General features: G+C 41.2%; 3 protein-coding genes across 4 annotated transcripts in view; 1 reads left to right on the forward strand and 2 right to left on the reverse strand.

The window, feature by feature from the left end:
- Positions 1 to 23,465, forward strand: part of POLE2 (DNA polymerase epsilon 2, accessory subunit) — a 343,546-nt gene that overhangs the window by 242,321 nt on the left and 77,760 nt on the right. The gene's annotated exons all lie outside the window — the stretch shown is intronic.
- On the reverse strand, positions 343 to 11,233 carry KLHDC2 (kelch domain containing 2). Its single transcript, XM_058540623.1, has 13 exons — positions 10,988 to 11,233; positions 8,653 to 8,732; positions 7,004 to 7,121; positions 5,005 to 5,120; positions 4,588 to 4,669; positions 4,339 to 4,422; positions 3,707 to 3,787; positions 3,576 to 3,634; positions 3,035 to 3,144; positions 2,238 to 2,310; positions 1,060 to 1,147; positions 907 to 959; positions 343 to 652 (listed from the first exon to the last, which is right to left on the reverse strand). The coding sequence occupies exons 1-13, from the start codon at positions 11,138 to 11,140 to the stop codon at positions 529 to 531; spliced, it is 1,221 nt and encodes a 406-aa protein (XP_058396606.1). The 5' UTR covers positions 11,141 to 11,233; the 3' UTR covers positions 343 to 528.
- The window catches only part of KLHDC1 (kelch domain containing 1), a 44,352-nt gene continuing 38,195 nt past the window's right edge, over positions 17,309 to 23,465 (reverse strand). For both annotated transcript variants that reach the window (XM_058540624.1, XM_058540625.1), the window contains exon 13: positions 17,309 to 17,732. In XM_058540624.1, the coding sequence (XP_058396607.1) occupies positions 17,552 to 17,732 (181 nt within the window). In that variant the 3' untranslated portion in view covers positions 17,309 to 17,551. The remainder of the gene's footprint in view (positions 17,733 to 23,465) is intronic.

The following is a 23,465-nucleotide window of genomic DNA, read 5'->3' on the forward strand; positions in this document are numbered from 1 at the left end:
CATTGAGGTCAAAGTACTAAACAGCTGTTGGTCCTTCCAAAATTTCTTTTACTAGCTTAGTCCTATTGAGAATATTTTTCCATTTGAAATTAATGTAAAAAGAAAAACTTTATAGTTATGTAGCCTAGTGTTGTAAATGCAACATAATAGACTACTCTTGCCATTTAAAAAAATCTGAAATACTGTTTTTAAAAATAAATTCACCATTTTGATACTGGTAAGAATAATTAGTATAATGTTTCTACAGATATATGTCCAAAAGTTACCAAAAAGCAATTATAATACCGTTTCTTGGTGTAAAAAGCCCAAGTATTCATTTTCTTTTGCTTTAATAGAAGACAGTTTCTGGTGTTAAATACATTTATTGTAAACTTGAGACACAAAAATAGGTTCTCTAGGCCATCCACATGCACATTAAAACCAAAAAGCTGCAAACTACAACAGTGCACATAATTATACAAACGATGCCATTCTCTGGTGTTTACAGAATTGCTGTCCATGCAGGTGATGACAGGCATTATTGAAGCCTTAAGATCCACAAGTGTTGTTACTGCCAAACCTCTGGTTAACACTGTGAAGTAAGTGTTTTGGAAGGCAATTCCATGAGTTGGCTAACATTTCTTTAAAGCAAATCACTGCCTCTAAGCTTAGCCTGCAAGTGGACAAGGAAAGAGAAAAACAGTTTCACTTAACTGTTTAGAAGTACATTCACTTGAAGAACTACAAAGAAAAAAACCAAAAAAACTCCACCCACTTTCTTTAAAGATTTTCATAGGAACTAGTTGTATCAATGAAGGCTTATTATTGCCCTTAAATTATCCATAAACCTGGTTTTTCAAGAGCACTAATTTAAAGTGTTAAGAAACAACTTAAAATAATCTAAGTACCAAGTAAAAAGTCACTTACCTTACAAGAGATTTTGGTTGAACTGAAAATATAAGTATTTCATTACTGTGTGCCTGAAAAATAGATATGAAGAACACATTAAAAAGCACGTACTTCACCAGTAAGTTTCAGCACTGTGAGGAAGTGTCCTTTAACACAGGCTAGTATACTCACAGCTCTGTGATGGACAAGAAGGTTATTGGCACACCCACCAAAAACAATTACTTCTCCTTCATCACTGGCACAAGCTGTATGCCACAATCTATATGTAAAACAAAAAAAGCTTTTGTTTGAATTCACCCAAAACACAAATTGATAATTTACACTACAGAACAGAGCTGATGAAATAAAGACTAAAGATCTTAGGTCAGACCAAAACATCATGGTAAGAAGCAGTTATCTCAAGGAAAAGTAGCAAGAGCTAGAAAAATCAATGTCTGTTTTATCTGGATGTTATCATTTTTTTCTCTCTGGTCCAGTCCTAGTTTATGCAATGAGAGGTTTGAACTGAATGATCTGTTCTGTAGGTCTTTGTTAGCAATAAAAATCTTACGGGAGATGAATGGTATATGCCCTCCCTCCTTCCTCTCTTCCAAGGGAAGGGCCAGTTGGCCTTACACCAAACATCTGAAGGGTGCTGGAACTGCCTGAGTAAACTGAAGGTATCTGAAGGCCTGGAAATTCTATGGAAAGAATATTTGTGTCAAATGAAGTCTCAGGGGCATGACTGTACTTAGGTTAGAGGCTTGGAAAAAAATGCAGGCTGACATCTAAATGTGCCTTGAACACCAATTTTGACCATTTCATTTCCTTTAGCAGGCTTGGTAACAATTCTTTTTGAGAATAACAAGAAAAATAACTATCAGTGTTTAATAGGCTCTTTTTTTTGGATGACTTGACTTCATAATCTTTGTTATACAGCACTACGGCACATCTAATTGAAAGTTCCTGATTTTTTTTCCTCCATATACATTCTTTAAGGTTTTGAAATTCATTCCTTTCCAGTTCCTTTTTTTTAATGACAAACCCAGATGCAGTTCAACTCATTTGAGTAAAGAGCTTGATTATAAATTTTAACTATATCAATTTTATAATAAAGGAAAGAAGACACAAAAATCAAAATCTAGCCCTATTTTTCATACATAGATGATGGAAAAGAAAGCATATGATACTAGGATAACATTGGTTTTCTTTTCTTTCAAAAGGTATGATGTTAAACCTTAGTGAATGCTAGGATTTTTGTAAGAATGATGGATTTAATGCAGCCAAATTTCCTCAATCGTTACCAGTCTTAGACATCTGTATGGGCCTCATTAATTCAATATAAGAATTGCCTTTTAAATAGTTCATACCTTGGTTTTTCAGTATAGGGATGATTAAACTGTATCCATTCATTTTTACTGATGCAGTAAGTCCAGGCATCACCTGATTGAAGCAAAGAAAAGAATTGTGAAGCATGTTCTTCTGTCAGTGTGACATTGATATTTAAAGGGCACAGCTTTAGCAAGAAAGATAATAAATCAGATTGTGAATAGATACAGGAAGTATATTTCCTTTTTTTTCACCTCTGCAATTAACCAAGTAAACCTTGCATATTACAGCTCTTCAGCAGGGCTCTGAATTGCTCTAGGTCATTTCTTTACTGGACAGAATGGATGTATGTCATAGTATAAAAACAATTATTGGTATGTTTTAGGATCAAAATTTAGGGGGCCGGCCCCGTGGCTTGGCAGTTAAGTGCACGTGCTCTGCTACTGGCGTCCCGGGTTTGGATCCCGGGCACACGCCCATGCGCCGCTTGTCCAGCCATGCTGAGGCGGTGTCCCACATACAGAAACTAGAAGGATGTGCAACTACGACCTACAACTATCTACTGGGGCCTTGGAGAGAAAAAGGGAAAAAAATGGAGGAGGATTGGCAATAGATGTTGGCTCAGGGCCGGTCTTCCTCAGCAAAAAGAGGAGGATTGGCAATGGATGTTAGCTCAGGGCTGATCTTCCTCACAAAAAAAAAAAAAATAAATAATAGCAAACCTTCCAACCAACCCTATAGCCCTCTGATACATCTAAAATAGACTGATTTTTTTCAGCTGTTTATATATTATATATGAATGATATATAATGATTTCTTATAGTTTTAAAGGACTTACTTAGCGGCTGTTTATCAGTTGTAAATCCTCCAAAGAGAAAGAGATGATCTGAAGAAACTGGTGTTAGTGAGTGCCAAGATCGGCCAACTGGGCATATGCCTTGTGGAATTCTGAAAATAATAGCAAAGTTACAATATCTCCGTTTAAAAGCAGCTACTGTATTTAATGCAGAGAAATATTGAAGTGTTTTTTAAAATTTATATGGAATTATGAAAAAAGACTTTAAATTTTAAAAGGCTTCTTGGTATTAACAACTACATGCTTCAGAAGAAACTATTTTCTTTGAAGGTGGAGTCAACTTCAGACCTTTACTTTTCAACAAATAGTGAGCACATGCTATCTGCCAGGCAACAGAGTTATGGCAACTCAGAATGGAAATAATAAAAGTCCTTTAAGGATCTAGTGATGATGTTTATTTAAATTCACAGTTACAGAAAATTTAAGCAAGTACGTTATATATACTAATAGTAGAAAATAAGGAAAAAAACACTGAAAATTTTTTGAAAAACTTTTCTAAATAATTATCTAAAGTGATACCTACAATTCATTCCATTCCCATGTATCCAGATTAAGATAGTGAAGATCATTCATTCTAGCATCCTAAAAAAGGATAATGAAGTAGTTATCATTTTGAATACTTCACAAACAAGTTACTGAAAACTGTACACTCACTCGATATCTGCCTCCAAACACAAAGCCTTTGTTTCCAACAGTTGCACAGGCGTGGGCCGCACGAGGCGAAGGTGCTTTACCCTGTTGAAGGCACGAGAGCAATTTAACAAATAAGGAAACTTTTTATCAAACTAGGAGTCTTCTCTGGATGTGGGATGAGAATATCCAAGACACTTGAGCTTTTAAGCTGAAGTGCAGACTTCTAGGCAACAGCAGTGCTAAAGGCTGACTACCAAAACTGGGAATTTATATTTTTGAGATGTATTACTGAATGGGCTAGTGAATATAAGAGAATGCTTGCTTTATTTTTATCTTTTAAAATAAAAGCTAGCACATCATATGACATCAGTGTTAGAGGAAAAAGAAACCTAATACTGGAGTAACTTACATTCCAATCTAGTGCTAGGTCTCTTATTACAGACAGTACCACTTAACATCTATCAGATAATAGATGTTGAGTTAGTGTATACATTCATTAAACTTTTCTAAGTTCTAGACTCCGTGGAGAAGAATGAAAGCTATGGACCTTCTCTTTCCAGAAAACAAGAATGAACCATCATTTACACCCCCTCCCAGCCCCTTCTCCTCTAAGTCGCCTTGCTTTCATAATTCATCACTCTTCAGTAACTCACAGTAGTTATAGGCTGGCTCCAGATAAATGTTTCAGTGTCTAAAATATGTACATGATCATTCCATCCTCTTGGATGACTTGAATTCTACAGAAAACAAATAATAAGAATCTCTGAATTTTTTTACAAAAAATGTTTGTAAAATTTATAGCCTTTGATTTATTAACAAGGCAAAATGAACAAAACTAGCAAACATAAAATGTATTATTTCAACATACTAAATAGGACATGCAAATATGAAACTTCACTTACCCAAAAAGATGTTTCATCAAATTCAAAAGTTCCCAATACTTTATCTTCAGGTAAATATCCATACCCTCCAAAAAATATTAACCTGTTTGATAAAAAACCAAGACACTAAAAAATCAAACATCCACAGGTTAGGATATAAGAGATTTTTCTTATTTTGTCAAATGCTACGAGTTGAAAAGGGACGCTTGAGTATGTGAAAATACTTAAGTATTATGAATAAGTATTTAATACTCATTCAAGTAATACAGCTAACACTGTGTCTTAGGTTCTGCATTCAGTGCTTTCATATATGAATTCACTTGTTCCTCATATAGGCCCTAGAAGGTATGTTCTGCAGTGACAATGGTTATTGGCTAAGACTTGAACGGCAAACCACTGTCCACGTAAACGCCCAAATCTACAGTGCTGCTCACTCACTTGTTCTTGTAGACCCAGACACCAAGTTTGTCCTTTGACGACGGAGGGATTCCTTGGCAATCAATTCTTTCCCACTGCAATACTCTGTCTGTAGACCTTGAATCCAGCATGTAGAACTGTCAGAAGCAGTGATTTCAGTTAGATTTGGTTATGCGAAAGAAATCCAACCTTGGCATTTAATTTTATTGTGATTTAAGATAATAAAAATGTCATCTAATTCAGTGCTACTAAAAGTGTGATTGCAGACTGGCTGCCAGTCTGCAGACTAGTACTGGCCTGAGTCTAGATGAGGAACTTGTGCCAGAATGTAAATTACCAAAGTCACTAAGCACCCTGTTTAGTTCAAGCATATTTTTTTTCTGTAGCCACACTTTTTTGAAGAAGGAACAGAAGTGTGTTGATTCACATTATCTAAGTGCCTTAGATAGGCACTTTGAGTTGTAATAATCTAATTTATGGGTCTCGGGATGGTATTACCAAGAAAGTCAGACTTAGCAATTTCACCTTCAAATTCAATTTAACAAACGTGTCTTAAGTGCCCACTTAACTCTAGGAGCTAAGGATAAATTTTAAAAGATTAAGTATTGGTCTATCTTTCAAAGAGTGCACATCCAGGTACTTGAATATATCTGACCAGTATATGTATTTTCTTATTTCTCTTAAGACTCCTAAGCTTCCTTTCAGTCAAACTGAAAATACTCAAGCCTAGCCATCTGATGTACTAACTGCTGCCGTTTCTCTGACCACTCCCTAAAGCCACAGCTTCTCTCCTTCCCAAGCTTCCTCATGTTGTGTCAGAGTTATTTTTCCCCCTTGGCCCTGAAACATATATGTCTCAACCACAGCCTACAGCAGTGCCTCAAAACATCTCAAACCCTAATATGGAAAAGCAAAAATGGAGCTACACTTGTTAACAAAGAGGAGGAAAGGGCCATCCGGAGCCTGCCTGACACCATTCTGCTCCCCCACAGGTGTCCCAGGGCATCTCAAAGAAATCCCTCTGAGTTCCTAGGAGCGCAGTCAGAAGCCATCTCAGCCATATGCTCCATTTACACCAGACCACTTGGCATTTCCATGAACAAGACATATTTGCTTATACCTCTGCGTCTTGCTGCCTGTATCTTGGCTACCCCTCCCAACTGTATGAGGGAATTCAAGCATCACCTCTTGGGTGAAGACTTTCCTTTTTCTGTTTCTCTGTCCTACCAAACACAATGCCAAGGATTCTTTTTCATATTCAACACTATTTACTGAGCTATTACTATAAGCCAGGCTCTGTGCATCTCTTTATCATATGCTACTGAATCATTCAGTAATTATATGTGTTCCTTCTCGAATGTGAACTCCTAGAGGTGGGGACTGTATCATTCATCCCTGTGTCTCCAATGTCTAACCAAATGCTCAGCATATAAGGTGCTTACTAAGCTGCTAAATAAATGAATTTATAAGAGCCACCCATATCACATGCACCTTTCTGACTGACTTCCTCTGTCTCTTACTGGCCTGAGGGAAGGACTGTTATCTTTATCCTGTTTGGAAAAAATATGGACAAAGCCTGAACAATGGTACTTATGGTGCCATATTAGGGGAATATCAGTATATAACATTTAGTCAGTGTTAATTTATCCTTATAGCTTTCTGAGTGATGGTCTGTTAATTTCTGCCATGCCCCCCATGACTATATCTTGTTTTCATTTAGTTTACTAATATTCATCTAACACTGCAGGGTTCTAAAAGAACAAGCAGCTGCAAAGAGCACAGAGAAAAACAACCTAGGACGTTACAGCACACAGGTCACCAACCACCAAAGTTGATTTTTCAAAAGGCCTCAGTAAATAAAGACTGGCAGACAAAATTTACTAAAATGCCCGTTCATACCATAATCGAATACATATATCTTTTAACTGGGACAGGAGTAAGTATGGGCTAACCTTAGAAATCTGAAGTTGTCTGAAAAAGAACAAAACTGCCTTGAACCATAACCCTTAGAAACACTAACCTTATTTGTATTGCCTCTTGAGTGGTGTCCTCCAAACAAGTACAGCACCCTGTCCACACACACAGCACAGCTTCCTGACATGGAAGGAGGAACGTCACCTTCAGTGTTAATTTTTTTCCTGAGGGGAAAATACTGAATGTAAATAAGTTTCCCAAAAGAGAAGAAATGCAAAAATCTATTCATTTTTCTTCCACTTCTATCCCCACAATAAAGGAAAAAAAATGAGCAGACTGACTAGATAATGTCTAGGGGCTCTTCTCCCTCCAACATTAGATCAATCAGCTCTTCGCTCTTCACCCTTTCCACAGGCTCTGCCAGCTGGTCCTACACACAGGCAGGAGGGGAGCTTCCAAAAGCCTGAGTGTCACATTTTATTATTCTAGGAACATCCCAGTTTATGTTTCTCAAATTAAATTGTTTGCTTCTTATTTACATGGCCATAAGTGGTTATTTTGTTTTTGTTTTTGAGTGGGCCAGGAACCCAAAAGGAAAACTCAAACATCCCAGTCCTGACAGATTAATTCAATAGGTGTTTTTTATTGTCACCTTTTAGCTGTTTAGACACTTAGGTAGTACTTACTAGACCTTGGCACTCCTCTGAGTGCTCTGCATCTTTTAACTCATTCTCAATCTAAAAATGAATCTGAATCAAAAAACCTAAGAAATCTAAGATTCAGAATATTATAGGACACTCAAGGTCTCCTCACAATATCGCTTTATCTGTGCCAACCTTTAAGTTTTGGTAGGCTTATTTTAAAAAATTCTTTATGGGACTGAAATTTTAAAATATATGTAGAATCCCCCTATTAAAAGAATATTATTATAAATTTCCAATTCTCTAGAAAAAGATTACCAAACAGCTCAGATTAACAGTGATTTGCTATGTACAGAAATAATCCTGACTTGTTTTTAGTCTAACTCTTAAATCAAGTGGGACTGTTCTCCTAGTTCTGAGATCTCTGCTATGCAAAATATGTAAAATTCTCACAGGGCAAACCGTGGGGAAGACGCCCTCATAAATCTGCAAACATGGCTCACCCAGCATTCTGAGAATCACATTAATTCTGCCAAGGACATGCTCCCAAGCACCACTGTTAGGAGACTGGCAAAAGATCCTTTCAGACTATCCCCAGGTTATATGGAAGGCAAATTTAAGTTAGTTTTGTTTTTTAAACAAAATACACTATTTCAAAGAGATTTGCTTAGAAATTTTAATGTGAGAAGTCACTAAAATAGAATAACATCTTTATTTTTAGCAGATACAATCTAGAAATTCTTTTCTCATTCAAGATACCATATAACAGAAGACATACATCTTCACAAAATATATATATGGAACTTTTATTATATTTTCATTCCAGGATCTGAAGCCTCTACCTCTTTAATATTACTGATACTTTACAGAACCCTGAATAGAAATTTCTTCAAAGGTCATAGAAGCATCTTGCAATTATTGAACTACTGAAGAGATGCTCAAGTGTCTAAGCTTAGCAGCTAAGCTAAACTAGCAGAACACTGTTTTCAGAACATACAGATAGCTTAACATCTTTAATTAAAATATTTCTAGTCATAAAAATGGGTTTTACAGTTTCTTTTTGTTTGTAACCTTATTTGAATTTTTTAGTCCCCCTTATAATATCCACAGTTACCATCTTCCAGTCTCCATGTTGTAGATCCATAGTTCTTCTCTAGGCAGATAAAAGTCATATAATCCTCTGACTTGATTACTCTAAGAACCAAAAAAAAATAGCAAATATAAAAAATAATTGGTATTCTAAAGAGGCACTATTGTATATTTTTTCATATCTATCTTATTTGAGATACTGAGAATTATGAAAAGTTAACTAGGTCTTACAGTTTTATCAAATGCACAATCTTCCCCACCCCATGCCACATATCAAGGTCATGCTCAATATGACAGCCCTTAATTCAAGTTTTTGATACAGCAGTTGCAGTGGTGCAGGAACTTAGATCTCCAGGAAATCGCTAAGGCCACTTTATCCTGAAGAGACCATGCACCAAATTTCAGTCGCATGACCTCAGGAGAGATTACCTGTGCATACAGAGTGCAGAACTGCAAATATGCAAATGTTAAGTCCCTATGCAAAATTTTAAGTTCCTTGTTCTGCTCCATTTCCCTTCAGGCAATAATTCTTAACAGATTGAGCTTACCATATGCCAGAACTAGCTGAGTGCTATTCATGGATTCTTTAATCCTCACAACAACCCAAAAAAGTAGACGATATTACAAAAAAGTAGGTTTTCCCAAGAGGTAAGTAATTTGCCCAAGATTACTTAGCAAGTAATGGTGGAACCAGGATTCCAGCCTCCTTTCCCTGAAACTGCAACATCAACCCCTCCCTGATCTCTCCAGCCTTTGAACCTTCCTGGCCACTTTCTGAACACTGTCAATAGAGCAAACAAGTTGTGGAGTTCACTGAGAATGGGTGTCCGAGTCTAGTAAGCTTGAGTATGACAGAGTAAACATCTCTTTCTCCACTCCGCCACTCACGAAGGGAAAAGGCTGGAAGCAAGACAGCGGGCCAACCTGGAGTAGATCAGCCTGCCTGGGCAGGAAAGCTGACTACTGTGTATGAAGCTACGGTTTATGGCCTTCAAAACAATCTCCAAGGGCTTCCTGTGCCCACCCTGTGGTTAAACCAAAATGTACAGGACAGCCTGTTGTGGAACCACCTATCCACTTCACTGACCATGCCTCTCCACCCTGCCTCAGCGCTAGGCACCCAGGCCCTCAAAACTCACCATCAGAAATTTTCCACCCTGACCACATTCCCTCTCCCCACCCCCAAAGAAAAGTCCCATTCCCTCAATACTGCTGATTTTTACCAACAGAATTAACGAATAAAGTAGTTTAGACTGAAGCGTGACTGACCAACACGTTTACTTTTCTGCAAGGGAATTATTTACATTTTAACAAGGGCACATACCTGCTGCCTGTCCTCCTACCAAGTACCCCCTCTAAACATCTATTCATTGGAGGCCGGGGAAAACACTGCACATTAATCAGGATTGGCAAAAAAAAAAAAAAAAAAAAAGAACTTCTGTGGTTAAACCAAAAGACGTAATCGGGACAGCTACAGCAGTGTTTCCCATCTGTCTCTGAGAGTCATCTCAAAAGCGGTCAGCTGTACCCTAAGTTGAATCTATGACCAGAGTCCCAAAGCAAGTCACGGAAGGCACAGGTGTAGCGGACGGGACTTCAAGTCATTGGGGGGGGGGTCATTTTGGGGATTAAAAATATTATTTTCGGTAGGAACGGATCAGAGACACCCCAGCAAATGAAATGAGATAACTCTACTACGTGGGGTGTTATTGGGAAGCTCTAAAACGAGTGCGAGGTTTACAAAGGAGACACTTGGGTGGGAGTCCCGGGCAGAGGCACAACCGCAGGTGGCCCGAAAGCGGTAACTCCTCGGCGTTTATGACCGGAGGTCCCAGAGCTGCGCTTCGTACAGTTGTGGCTGTGGATGTTTCGATTACTGCTGGAGCTTTTCCATTCGTTTTCTTAGCAGGGGTTTCTTCTGAAAAACGTCAGCCCGTTCTCAGGTGAAACCCGAAGGCGAGTGGCCCCGAAATGCGCGCACAACAGTGAGGGCCGAGTGCACCGGCGAGTCCCGGGGCCTCGGGAATGCGGGGTCCCTAGGCTGCCAGCGCCCTCCGAGGGGCGGCGCACGGGTCCCGGCTCCAGGGGGACAGTGCTCCCGGGGTCGAGGGCGAGGACATCGCGCCGCCACCGCTCTCGCCCTCCGCGCTTTTCAGTAAAACCCGAGTCGCAGCCGCGCGCCGCCCGGCCCGCCCGAGTGACACTCCGTGTCCGGGGGCCGGGGGCGCGTGGGGGGAGGGGGCCCGGGGCGCGGGCTCCGCGGCAGCGGCGGCGCGACAACAGCGCGGGGCCCGGCGCCGCGAGCAGACGCCCTCGCGGGAGGGGACAGCCGCCGCCCCCCGCCCCCGGCGCCCGCTGACCTTGTAGCCGCCCCACACGAACATGTGGCGCCCGTCGCCCACGGCTACGTGGCCGCTGCGCTCGGCGGGGCAGGCGAGCTCCAGGCCCTCGAAGCCCTCGTAGGCCGGGCCCGGCAGGTCGTCCGCCCGCGCGTCCTCGTTGCCGTCGGCCATCTCGGGGCCGCGCTCCGGCCGCGCCGCGAGGAGACAAAGGAGGAGAGGGCGAGGGCCGCGGGTGCCGCCGGGCGGGGTCAGTCCTCGGCGGGCGCGAGCTCTACCGCCGCCCCGCCTCCCGAGCCGCCGCCGCCGCGGCCTTGTTTACGCCCGCCCGCCGCCGCCGCTCCGGAAGCGCCCCGCCCCGCGCCGGGCCTCCCGCCCGGCCTCCCGCTGCCGCCCGCCTGCGCGCTGGGGGCCGGGCCGGGCCGGCGAGACGCAGGCGGCCGCAGCCGCGGCGCTGCAGGGAGAGGCGGCGTTCAGCCCGATGCTCGCGGAGACGGTCCTCCGAGGAGCGCTCCGTGCGGGGCGGGACGTTCCCGCAGGGCCCGGCCGGCTGTGTCGGGTCTGGGCGTCTCCTGCACACCGGCGCCCTCTGCCCCCCGGACGCGCCCGGCCCGCTTACGTTCGCGGGGTCCGGGCTGAGGGGGGTGGGTGCGCGGGGGTCCCGGCTGAGGGGGGAGGGGGTACTCGGAGGTCCCGGCTGAGGGTGGCGGGGGCGCTCGAGGGTCCTGCCTGAGAGGACGGCGAGGGCGCGGAGGTCCCGGCTGAGAGGAGGGCGGGTGCTCGCGGTCCCGGCTGAAGCGCACGGGGGTGTTGGCTGAGGGGGAGCGGGGGCCTGCTGACCGGGCTGGGGTGCTCGGAGGTCCCGGCTGAGGGCCGCGGGGGCGCTCGGGGTCCGGCCAAGGGGCAGCGGGTTCTCGCGGGGGTCCAGCTGAGGGCGGCGGGGGCGCTCGGGGGTCCCGCCTGAGAGGGGGACGGGGGCGCTCGGGGGTCCCGCCTGAGGGGGGCGGGGGTGCTCGGGGGTCCGGCTGAGGGCGGCAGGGTCTCGCCGGGGTCTGGCTGAGGGCGGCGGGGGCGCTCGGGGGTCCAGCTGGTCCGGGCTGAGGACCGCGGGGGCTCTCGGGGGTCCCGGCTGACGGGTGCGCAGAGGTCCCTGCCGAGGGCACCCGTGCCAGCAGCGGTTCCCGCTCTCCGCTCGCTGAGCTCCTGGACTTCAGCAGGGATCTTAATTAGCGCTGCGTCCTCCACCTCGTTTTGCAAAATTGTGCTCAAAAAGCGTGTCAGAAATCGTCCCCGTCCAGCCGTCAGGGAGGAAGGCGAATCGTGTTCTCACACAGACGCTGTTTCTCTTACATTATATAGGTCAGTTACAATCAGGTCAAGAAAACATTAAGAATGACTGTAATCTAAACTTGATTCCTCACCTGTAACGTGGGGTTGACCAGAAGACGTCTTCCACCCCTGATCTCACGGTGCCTCTGTGCTTGGATGTGTTTGGTGAGAGGAGTGTGCTTTATTATCCTCACGCTGGACCACTACGTAGAAGCAATACTTGGAACAACAACAAGGCTTTCCTCACGAGGATGTTCATAGCCTGAAACTCTTTCCCTAGCGATGCCTGCATGTTTACAACTTATCAAAATTCCTGGGATGGGTGAAAGCAGTGCTTAGAGGGAAATTTATAGCACTGAATGCATATATTCGAAAATAAGAAAGATCTAAAATTAGTCATCTAAGTTTCCATCTTAGGAAACTAGAAAAAGAAGAGAAAACTAAATCCAAAGTAAGCAGAAAAAAATATATTATAAAAATTAGAGGAGTATCAGTGAAATTGAAAACAGGAACTCAATAGAGAAAAATCAACAAAACCAAAAGCTGGTTCTGTGAAAAGATCAATAAAATCAATAAGCTTCTAGCCAGGCTAAGAAAAAAATAGGGAAGACACAAATTACTAATGTCAGAAATGAAATCGGGGATGTCACTACAGATTCCATGGACATTAAAAAGACAATAAAGAAATATGAACAACTCTATGCTCACATATTTGATAACCTAAATGAAATGGACCAATTCCTTGAAAGACACAGTCTGTCAAAACTCACATAAGAAAGAGACAATTTGAATAGGCCTATATCTATTAAAGAAATTGAATCACTAATAACCTTCCAAAATAGAAAGCAACAGGCCCAGACGGTTCACTGGTAAATTCTAACAAACATTTAAGGAAGAAACTATACCAATTTTCTACAGTCTCTTTTAGAATATAGAAACAGAGAATACTTCCTAACTCACTCGGAGGCCAGCATTACCCTAATACCAAAACCAAAGACATCACAAAAGAAAATGACACACTAATATCTTTCATGAATATAGATGCAAAACTCCTCAACAAAATAGCAAATCAAATCCAAAAAATTTTTTAAAAATCATACATCATAAGCAAGTGGAGTTTCTCCCAGGTGTACAAGGCTGATTCAACATTCAAAAATCAACTAATTTAATCCATCATATCAACAGGCTAAAGAAAAATCACACGATCATATCAATAGATGCAGAAAAAGCATTTAACATCCAACACCTATTCACGATAAAAACTCTCAGCAAACTAGGAATAGAGAGGAACTTCCTCAATAAAAAAAAATCTACAAAAAACCTACAGCTAACATCATACTTAATGGTGAAAAACTCAAAGCTTTCCCACTAAGATCAGGAACAAGGCAAGGATGTCCCCTCTCACTACTACTTTTCAACATCCTACTGGATGTCCTGGCTAATGCAGTAAGACAAGAAAAGGAAATAAAAGGTTGGGAAGGAAGAAATAAAACTGTCTTTGTTCAAGATGACATGATCGTCTAATTAGAAAATCCTGAAAATTACTGTGGTACATCCAAACGATGGAATATTATTCAGTGCTGAAAAGAAACGAGCTATCAAGCCAGCCCTGATGGCCTAGAGGGTAAGTTTGGCACACTCCATGTTGGCAGCCCAGGTTCGATTCCAGGCCTAGAACCACACCACTCATCTATCAGTAGCCATGCTGTGGCAGCTCACATAGAAGAACCAGAAGAACTTACAACTATACACAATTATACACTGGGGCTTTGAGGGGGAAAAAGGAAGAAAAAAGGAAGATTGGCAACAGATGTTAGCTTAGGGTGAATCTTCCCCTCCAAAAAAAAAAAAAAAAAAGAAATGAGCTATCTTTTCAAGCCATGAAAAGGCATGGAGGAAACTTAAATGCATATTACTAATGAAATAAGCCAATCTGAAAAGGCTAAATACTAAGATTCCAACTATGAGGCATTATGGAAAAGGCAAAACTGGAGACAGTTAAAAGATCAGTGGTTGCCAGGGATTACGGGGGAGGGAGGAATGAATGGGATGAGCACAGAGGATTTTTAGGACAGTGAAACGATTTTGTATGATACTATAATGGTGGGTACGTATTATTATACATTTGTATAGACCATAGGATATACAACACCAGAATGAACCCTAATGTCAACTATGGACCTCAGGTGTGTCTTAGTCAGCTCAGGCTGCTATAACAAAATACCATAGACTGGATGGCTTAGACAACAGACATTTATTTCTCATAGTTCTGGAGGCTGGGAAGTCCAAGATCAAGGTGCTGGCAAATTTGGTTCTTGGTGAGGGCCCTCTTCCTGGCTTACAGGTGGTGGGCTGCCTTCTCATTGCATCCTCACATGGCAGGGTGAGAGAGAGCTCTGGTCTCTTCCTCTTCTTATAAGGACACTAATCCCATCATGGGGTCCCCACCCTCATGACCTCATCTAAAGCTAATTACCTCTCAAATATCCCACCTCTAAATACCACCACCTTGAGGATTATGGTTTCAACATAAAAATTTGGGGGGAACACATTCAGTCCATAACAGGGTGATAAAAAAAATGTTCTTGCTGTACCCACATGCTGGACTGTATGGTAACTTCATCAAACTGGAAATTCCAATAGAATCACATGAATACAGTGGAAAAACAGGCACCAAGAAAAGCTGGGCAGACGGCATTATTTGTTGCTTAAAATTGCTTCTTTTCCTTCAAAGTGTTCAGAATCAGAATTTTAATTTGTCAGTATGTAGTATCCTGAAAATTAGTCTACCTTAATGAGTTATTTTATTATTTCTCTCTCATACACACATACATATAAATAATGTATTGGTGAAAACATCACTTTGTGCCTAGGCTGGCAGTATGAAGTCCTAAAGAATATTTTTAAGCTTCTAGCACAAGGCTAATATTTTTTTAAAAAGGTGTTTGTGCAAAGACACAATTTGGAAAAAATGTACCCTAATATTGATATGATATTTACTATATCATAATAAAAATGATAATACCTCAAAAGAATCCTTCTTAACAACTGGAAGAATATCCTGAGAGACATAATAAAGATGACCAGAAATTCTCTTTCCTTGAGAAAACCTATTTTGTGAACCACCTGGAAAAACCATCAACCTATCTAGAGTCACCTTTCAAACAAAGAGCCAGTAAGGGAGCGTTCAGAGATAAAATTATGAGGCTATCGTCATTTTGGGCTCCTGTGGAGGTCAAGAACACAAAAGTTGAGAGCAAACCATCAGCTGGTGGGAAGTGAGGAATGAATACTGCTTGGCTATGAAACTTCAGAACTGGCTTTGCCAGCTCCCAGACTTGCTGTGTCTCCTGATAGCAGGGAAGCCCTCGTTTAACTGGAAATTGAAGGTGAAGATCAGAATTCCCTGCCACTCCTACTGTGGAGGTAGCTCAGGACATATAACTTGTTGAAGCATCACAGTATATTAAGTCAAATAAGAACAGCATCAGTTTTGTGCACCATAGATAATATATATAGATTTCCATTCTCTTGAAGCCTCAACGAGAGTGTGTATTTTGAGAGAGTAATCCAACTTTTAATGTTCTAAGTAAATCATTTAAAAACAGAAGTGCTTTTCTAACAGGCTAGAGAAGGCATTCACATAATCCAGAAGCCATTTTAAAAAGTGTTCATTCCACTCAATGTCATCTATCACTATCCAACAGGTTTTGCTATTTTTCCCTTAAACATAAAATGCTGATACTGAAGTTCATAATAATAAAATAATTACTTCTAAGATGTATATTGCCTGTGAGATTCATTTTCTAAATCTGTTATTCAGCCTAAAAGTAGTAAGAAAAAATGAAAACTTACACTGAAATATTGTTTGCACAATCAACTCTAATGACTGGTTCACACTAACAAAACTAGGAAAATAGTAAATCTATATAGTTTGTATAATAAATAAAATGTAAAAAAATATTTTAATATATAAATAGAAGCTTTACACATCCAAACTACAGTACATATATATAAAATGTATCTCTAAAATTTAATGAGATACTACAAACTACCATAACTTTCATTATAAATTATACATATATTTCAATACAGAAATATATTTTCTCTAACATTTTAAATTTCAGAGATAACTTGCATGGTGGCATTGTGGAGAGTAACTTTATATAATGAGCTTTTTAGTAACTCATTTTATTAGTAATTCAGTGGAAGGGTTGACTGATAATATGAACAATTTCTTAATTATGGCAAAAGTACTTTTTAAGAAATCAAGATAAATATAGTGTTCCATTTCTGTATAGGCAGTTAATACTGAAAATAAAGGGGAAGATTTTCAATATCCTGGGTCTTGAGCACCAACTCTGTAGAATGGTGTGGGCTAAACTGAGGGGTTTCTATAAACGCAAATTACTAGGTTACCATCCCATTTCACTATTTATGGGAATTACTTCAGAAGTACTCTTCAAAGGCAAAATGTATTTTAATGTATCCCAAAAGTTAATGAATGTACTGCTTCTCAATATTTCAAAGTCTATATGAAATAAACCTCCACTTTAGACACTTTAAAATATTGCCTTTATGTATATATATAATTGGACAAACTAATAATTTAAGGGTAATGAAAAGACAATTGAAGACATTTATTCCCCTACTCAAAGATGAGCAACAGTTATGATGATGCTGAAGAACACTTGACTAGGTGAGTGCTGGAAGGGTAGGAGTTCAGTATTTAATACCAGACCAGTGTTTGCGTTTTTTATAATTTTGGCCCGCTGTATTAGTTATTTAAGGAGAAGCTATTTAAATAACTGAGTTATTTAATGAGAAGCTTTAGATAATTTTAAAGTGACTTGAGAAAATCTATTCTTTCTGAAAGTTGATATGAGGTGTTTTTATCCATCTACCATTATGTTGGGGGATTTCTAGTCCTTGGATAATTTCTTATTCTCCTCAAATTTGTGTAATCTTTCCAGTAAAGAGTACAAAGTAAGTTGAAATCTCTTACAATTGTACCTACTTTCAGAAAGTATATTTTTGCTGCAGTTTATAAGAAAATTATTTTACAAATATAAACATAAATCAATCTGCCATTAACATCTTATTCCCATATATTCTACACCATATAATCACTTTAACATAGCATTTTTGTATCAAATTTTATCTTCTAAATAAAACGTCCAATTTGGGGGGTAAATATACCATCTGATTAAAATGTTTAAACATATTAAATATATAGGGTATATAACAACTTAATTGCTATTGATCTGCTGATAACTTGTTTTCCGTTTCTTCTTTTTGGGCTCTTTGTTCCTCTCGGTGATTAGCTGCAGTCCAAAATGTTATTTTTTTGAGTACTTGTTGCAGAAGTTTAGGAGGTAATAAAGATATCTGACTTTCTAAAATTATAGCATTTTTACCAATGCAGTCAAGGCATGACCTGTAAACAAAACATGACAGAATTATTAGTTTTTGAACCTGAAGTTATATTTATAGGTAATTATTCTTAAAAATAAAAATCATTATGAAAATTTTACATAATTATGTACTTCCTTTGGATTGTCTGGAACATGAAAGGATAACTGTTCTTTCCAGAGCATCACAGTAATTGTATATTTTGATAGCATAGGGACTGTATCTGACCAAAATCCAATGGAAACAGAAATTACAACTTACCATGAATAATGTTCTTTGAGTAAAAAGGATGCAGACTTAATTTCAAGGCAAATTAGTCTGTAGCAGACCCCTTTTCACACATCCTTCCAGCGCAATAACCATTTACTCGTCTCTGAGAACTGTCTGTTTCTTCTGCCACCCCAAGATGAAGCATCTGACATCTATTTTTATTCCACGTGACCCAGTCCTCCCATACCCCCTCTATAAATGACTGCACGGGGTTGCACCCTTGACTTACGCCGACCCCGAGAGAGCAGGTCTGAAGAGAGGAAGGGAGCATTTCTTAAAAACAAAGAGCCAACAGGAGCCCGCCTAAGTTTCTCCCTTCTCGGGGCCGGGGTGTTCATTTTTCCCCTTTGTCCTTCCAAATACAATTCCATTTTTATCTTAAGCTACTTTGAAGAGGGTTTTGTACTTTAAAGCCAAAAGAAACTTTATTAAGAACTATCAAAAAAGCATCTCTTTCAAGTGATAAACTTTAATTCAAAAAGGCAAGTAAATCTTTTTTTAAAGTTTTAAAAATAGATTCATTCGATTCTGCTGTGGTTAACCTCAGTTGTCATTTTTACAAGGGTTTACACTCTAGAGATTTATATCTTCCTCCGTACTTTCACGAAGCCTTTTCTCTCTACTCTGCAAAAACTCTAAATAAGAAGTAAGAGTGAAAATGTTCCACGTATATACAGAAGAAGTACAAGAAAATGAAATGAATCTTATATCTGGTGTAAATTAACTCTGCTGCCATGGGGACACAATAGCTCCTGGGCCCCTTCGACAATGGGGGAAGGGAAGAGTCACATGAGGAAATGGACTCCATCATTACCATTCATTCACTGACACAACAAATATTTATTAGTGTGCACTCCATACTAGGGACTGTCTTAGGAGTAGGAAACCCCACATTGAGAAAAACTCTATTTCAGCCTTTAAGGAGATTACAATTTAGTGAAGAAGATAAACAATTAACAATAAAGCTTTATAAATGTTGTGAGTGGGATAAAATGAAATTCCCATGACAGGGTTCTATGGGAATCAGGTAGGAAGAATAACCAAGACAACCTTAGCAAACCAGGGGAAACTTTCCAGATGGGAGGTCCAAGCTGAGACCTTGAGAGTCTCAACAAATTAAACAAACTAAGGCATTCCAGACAGAGGAGCCACACCTGCAAAGCCCTGGAGATAAGAAGTAAGATTCATTACAGAAACTGCAATTGAGTGGTTCAAATATAGCTGGAGGGCAGAGTGGGAGAGCGGGCATGGCAGGAAGGGAGGCAGAGGGAAGTGGTGGCCCTGGACACCATGGTAAGGCATCTGCAGTTCGTCTAAGGGCAGAGGGGGCCACTGAAGAGTCATCATGATACAAAATGTGCATATGCTCTGATCCATCAATATCCCTTCTAGGAATTTCTCCTGAGGAGACATGCACGTTTTCCAAAGGAATATACAAGAATATTACACACGGGGCCAGCCCTGTGGCTTAGCGGTTAAGTGCGCGCGCTCTGCTGCTGGCGGCCCGGGTTCGGATCCCGGGCACGCAAGGCCGCACCGCTTCTCCCGCCATGCTGAGGCTGCGTCCCACATACAGCAACTAGAAGGATGTGCAACTATGACCTACAGCTATCTACTGGGGCTTTGGGGAAAAATAAATAAATAAATAAATAAATAAATAAAATTAAAAAAAAAAATATTACACACGTAATTTTTATAATACTCAAAAATTGTAGATATTCCAAATATATATCAATAGACTAGCAAATAAATTGTACTTCTGTGAAATAGAACACTATGTAGTCATTACAAACATAAATATATACCTATGACACTGGATGATTATATATTTACACGAAAGATATCCATAATATAAGTTTTAAAAGCAGATTATAAAGCAGCATGCATAATTTGACCCTTTATACACACACATGCATATATGTATACTGCTTTCACTAAGACCAATGTCTTCTTAGCATGGTTAAGTCCACAATGTTTTTCATTTTAAAGTCTAGAAGGATATACACCAAACTTAACAATGATCATCATAGGTGATGGTTCATAGGTGATTTTTTTTTTTACCATATACTTTTCATATTGTATGAATTTTCTTGGTAAGTACACCTTATTTTTTATCAGAATAAATAATAGAGCTATTTCTTTAAAATATATATCTCTCTCTCCCCAAAGGTATGATGGGCATGATCCCACAAGTACATTAGATCATATATATTCTTTGAGATGAGGAACCGCATCCTATTCTTCTTTGTTTTTTCCCAGTTATCTCAACACAGTAAATGCTGAATGCCTCTGACTTCACATTTAAAATAAATTGATCACACTGGCTGCATGGTGGACCACTGGCTGTGGCGAACATGCTTCATGCAGTAAATACTACTAAATTCCTGCTATGTTCAAGTTTTGATTATGAAAATACGCTCAGAATCAAAAGGGCACGTGCTCGTTCTCAGCAGCCCTGTACTAAGTACCAAGGGCGACACGGTCGCTCTTCGTCCTGGCCTCAAACACAAGCCCATCCAGTCTGTCCTTCTGCTTTCTACCTTCTCTACACTGGTTCATCTACCCCATCGCTGTTTAGCTTCCTTTCCGAACCTCTTCGGTGTGCTCTTTGGAACACCAGCTGTGAATACAAACACCTCTGCTCCCTCTGACTTTCTGTCTTTGCTTTATCGGAAATCTACAGAAAACTGCTTTGTGTGCAGTCTTCTTGAGAAACGAGTATGAATTGCCCCTCATCTCCGTTTTCACAGTCAAGGAGCCAATGTCAGTCTTCTCCTCGCCCCTCAAGGCTGCTTCCAGGCTGCTGTCAGGTCAGCTTCAGGTGCTGCCATCCATTAACCTCCTGCTCATTCTCCCCGGCCACTGTGGACCTTGGCTCACCACAGGCTCCTCTCTTGATCGAACTTAGCATCTGTGTGCAAATCGCTTTTCCTCTTTACGACTTCACTCAGGACAGTTCCTCCTCTGAAATCTGAAACTTCCATACCCTCCTCCTGGACCAGAAGAAGACCCCTCCAGTTTTAATTGTCTTTCCTATCCAGCCTAGTCCTTATGCACATCCTTCTCTTACCAGCGACTTGAATCCCGTTCTCCACGGTCCCTCTGTTATACCCCCCTGACTAAACTCCAACCATGGGTAAATTCAGCCAACCATCTCCTTTGCGCATCTGCAACCTGGCTGCTGAGTGCTGCGAGAGAGAACCATGTTTCTACAGCCCTGGCCCTCTGCAGATTGATTCTATTCTCTCGGCTGAGCCCTCCCGAGCACCCAGCACTTGCATGTTACACGTCCCTTGCCAGCATCTTCTCACAGTCGCCTCAGCAGCTATCTCAAATCTTCACCACTCTTCTTAAGTTCATATCCTCACCTCTCTGCTTTCCTATCAGATATCTCACTATCAGCCAAACCTTTCTCAGTACCCTGCCCCCAAGCAACAAATTCATGTCTTTATAGCCATACTTACTTCCTTCCCCACTATTTTAAAAGAAAAGTGGGCCGGCCCTGTGGCACAAGCGGTTAAGTGCGCACACTCCGCTGCGGCGGCCCAGGTTTCGCCGGGTCAGATCCCGGGCGCGCACCAACGCACTGCTTGGCAAGCCATGCTGTGGCGGAGTCCCATGTAAAGTGGAGGAAGATGGGCACGGGTGTTAGCCCAGGGCCGGTCTTCCTCAGCAAAAAAGGAGGAGGATTGGCAGATGTTAGCACAGGGCTGATCTCCTCACAAAAAAAAAAAAGAAAGAAAAAAAAAGAAAAGTGTTCTTCCCCCAGTCAAGGGCTAATTCAATTACCTGCTTGCTAAAATCCACTTCCTCAAGACCCTGCTCCACCAACTTTTCCCTCATTTCTTGTGTTTCCAACAACTTACTCCCCACTGGTTTCTTCCCCTCAGCACATAAACAAATATGCTCAGTCCTTCCTTGGTCTTGGTAATTGTCCCCAGAAGTCATCCTGGCTTCCACCATCACCTTAACCAACAACTTCCTAGTACTGCCAAACTCCTCGGCATTTTCAACCCAGATATTCTATGACCTACTTATAGTAATAGTCTCTCCATCTTCTGTTCCCTCCTCCCTTGGTTTCTTGCTCCCATTCTCTCCTGGTTCAGTTTTAACTTCTCTGGTCACTCTCTTGTGTCTTCCTTTCCTCTGCCTACTCCTCGGATCTTATGAGTTCTTAATGCTCAGTTGTTGGCTTCATCGTTACTCTTAAAACTCTTAGAGCTAACCTACACCCATTCGTACCCCAGTGATTCTTAAATCTTTTATGTCTAGCCAGGACCTCTCTCTATACACGGAACTATTTAATGGATAGCTCCACTAGAGGTCCCATAAGTCCTTCAAGCTCAATATGTCCAAAACCCAATTTATCATTTCTACCTATCCCACCTTCAAACCCACTGCCTTCTCCATAGTCCCTCTATCACTAATTTTTCCCTCTTCTTTCCCTTGGCATCCATTCAACTACCAAGTCCATTCTTTCTCCTGAATATCTCTGTCTCCCTCCCTTCTCCAGCTCCTCTGCCACTGTCTAGATCAGACCCTCACTTTGTGCCTGACCACAGGAATAGTCTCTACCAATTTTCCTAACCCACTCACATCTCCCTCCAATCTCTCATCCACACCGTTGCCAGAGGAATATTCTAACTTGTAATATGATCATCTTATTCCTCTGCTCCAAATTTTTCAATGCTTCCTAATCTCCCACAAGATAATGTAAACACCTCTGCATGAGAGACAAAGGTGCTAGATGACATATGGTTTCTGATTTCTTGTCCAACCTCTTTTCTTTTTTTTTTTTTTATTTTATTTATTTATATTTTTATCCCCAAAGCCCCAGCAGATAGTTGTATGTCATAGCTGCACATCCTTCTAGTTGCTGTATGTGGGACGCGGCCTCAGCATGGCCGGAGAAGCGGTGCGTCGGTGCCCGCCCAGGATCCGAACCCGGGCCGCCAGCAGCGGAGCGCGCGCACTTAACCGCTAAGCCACGGTGCCAGCCCCTAACCTCATTTCTTACAACTCCCTACTCATGCTTACATCCCAGGAATACTCAAGAATTCACAATTCCCAGAACACACCAGGCTCTTATATGTATATCTTGCACTAACACCTTTGCACTGCTTGTTCATAGCAAATCCTTGTCTCAAATTCTTTTTCCTCTGCAAAGACTTCCCTATCCTTTGCCATCTTAACTACGTGGACAGAGGGCCTTCTTCTGTAGTATTCTCATGCACTTTGTATATGTTCCTCTTAAAGCAATTTTATTTTTCTATTATAATTTTTTGAAAGCCTGCCTTCTATATTATTGGCAACTTAAGGGAAGGTCATGACTTTTCATTTCATAGCACACACTGCCTTCCTATGCGAGGCACTCAAATATTATATTTATTGATCCCTGCATATAAGGAACTTGCAATCTACTTGGGGAAAGTAGTATGTTCACAGTGCAAGTTAAGTAATAATACAAGGCAGTATAAATCATTACAGC

The sequence above is a fragment of the Diceros bicornis genome, chromosome 5 (assembly GCF_020826845.1).
Source record: "Diceros bicornis minor isolate mBicDic1 chromosome 5, mDicBic1.mat.cur, whole genome shotgun sequence".
NCBI classification, from domain to species: domain Eukaryota; kingdom Metazoa; phylum Chordata; class Mammalia; order Perissodactyla; family Rhinocerotidae; genus Diceros; species Diceros bicornis.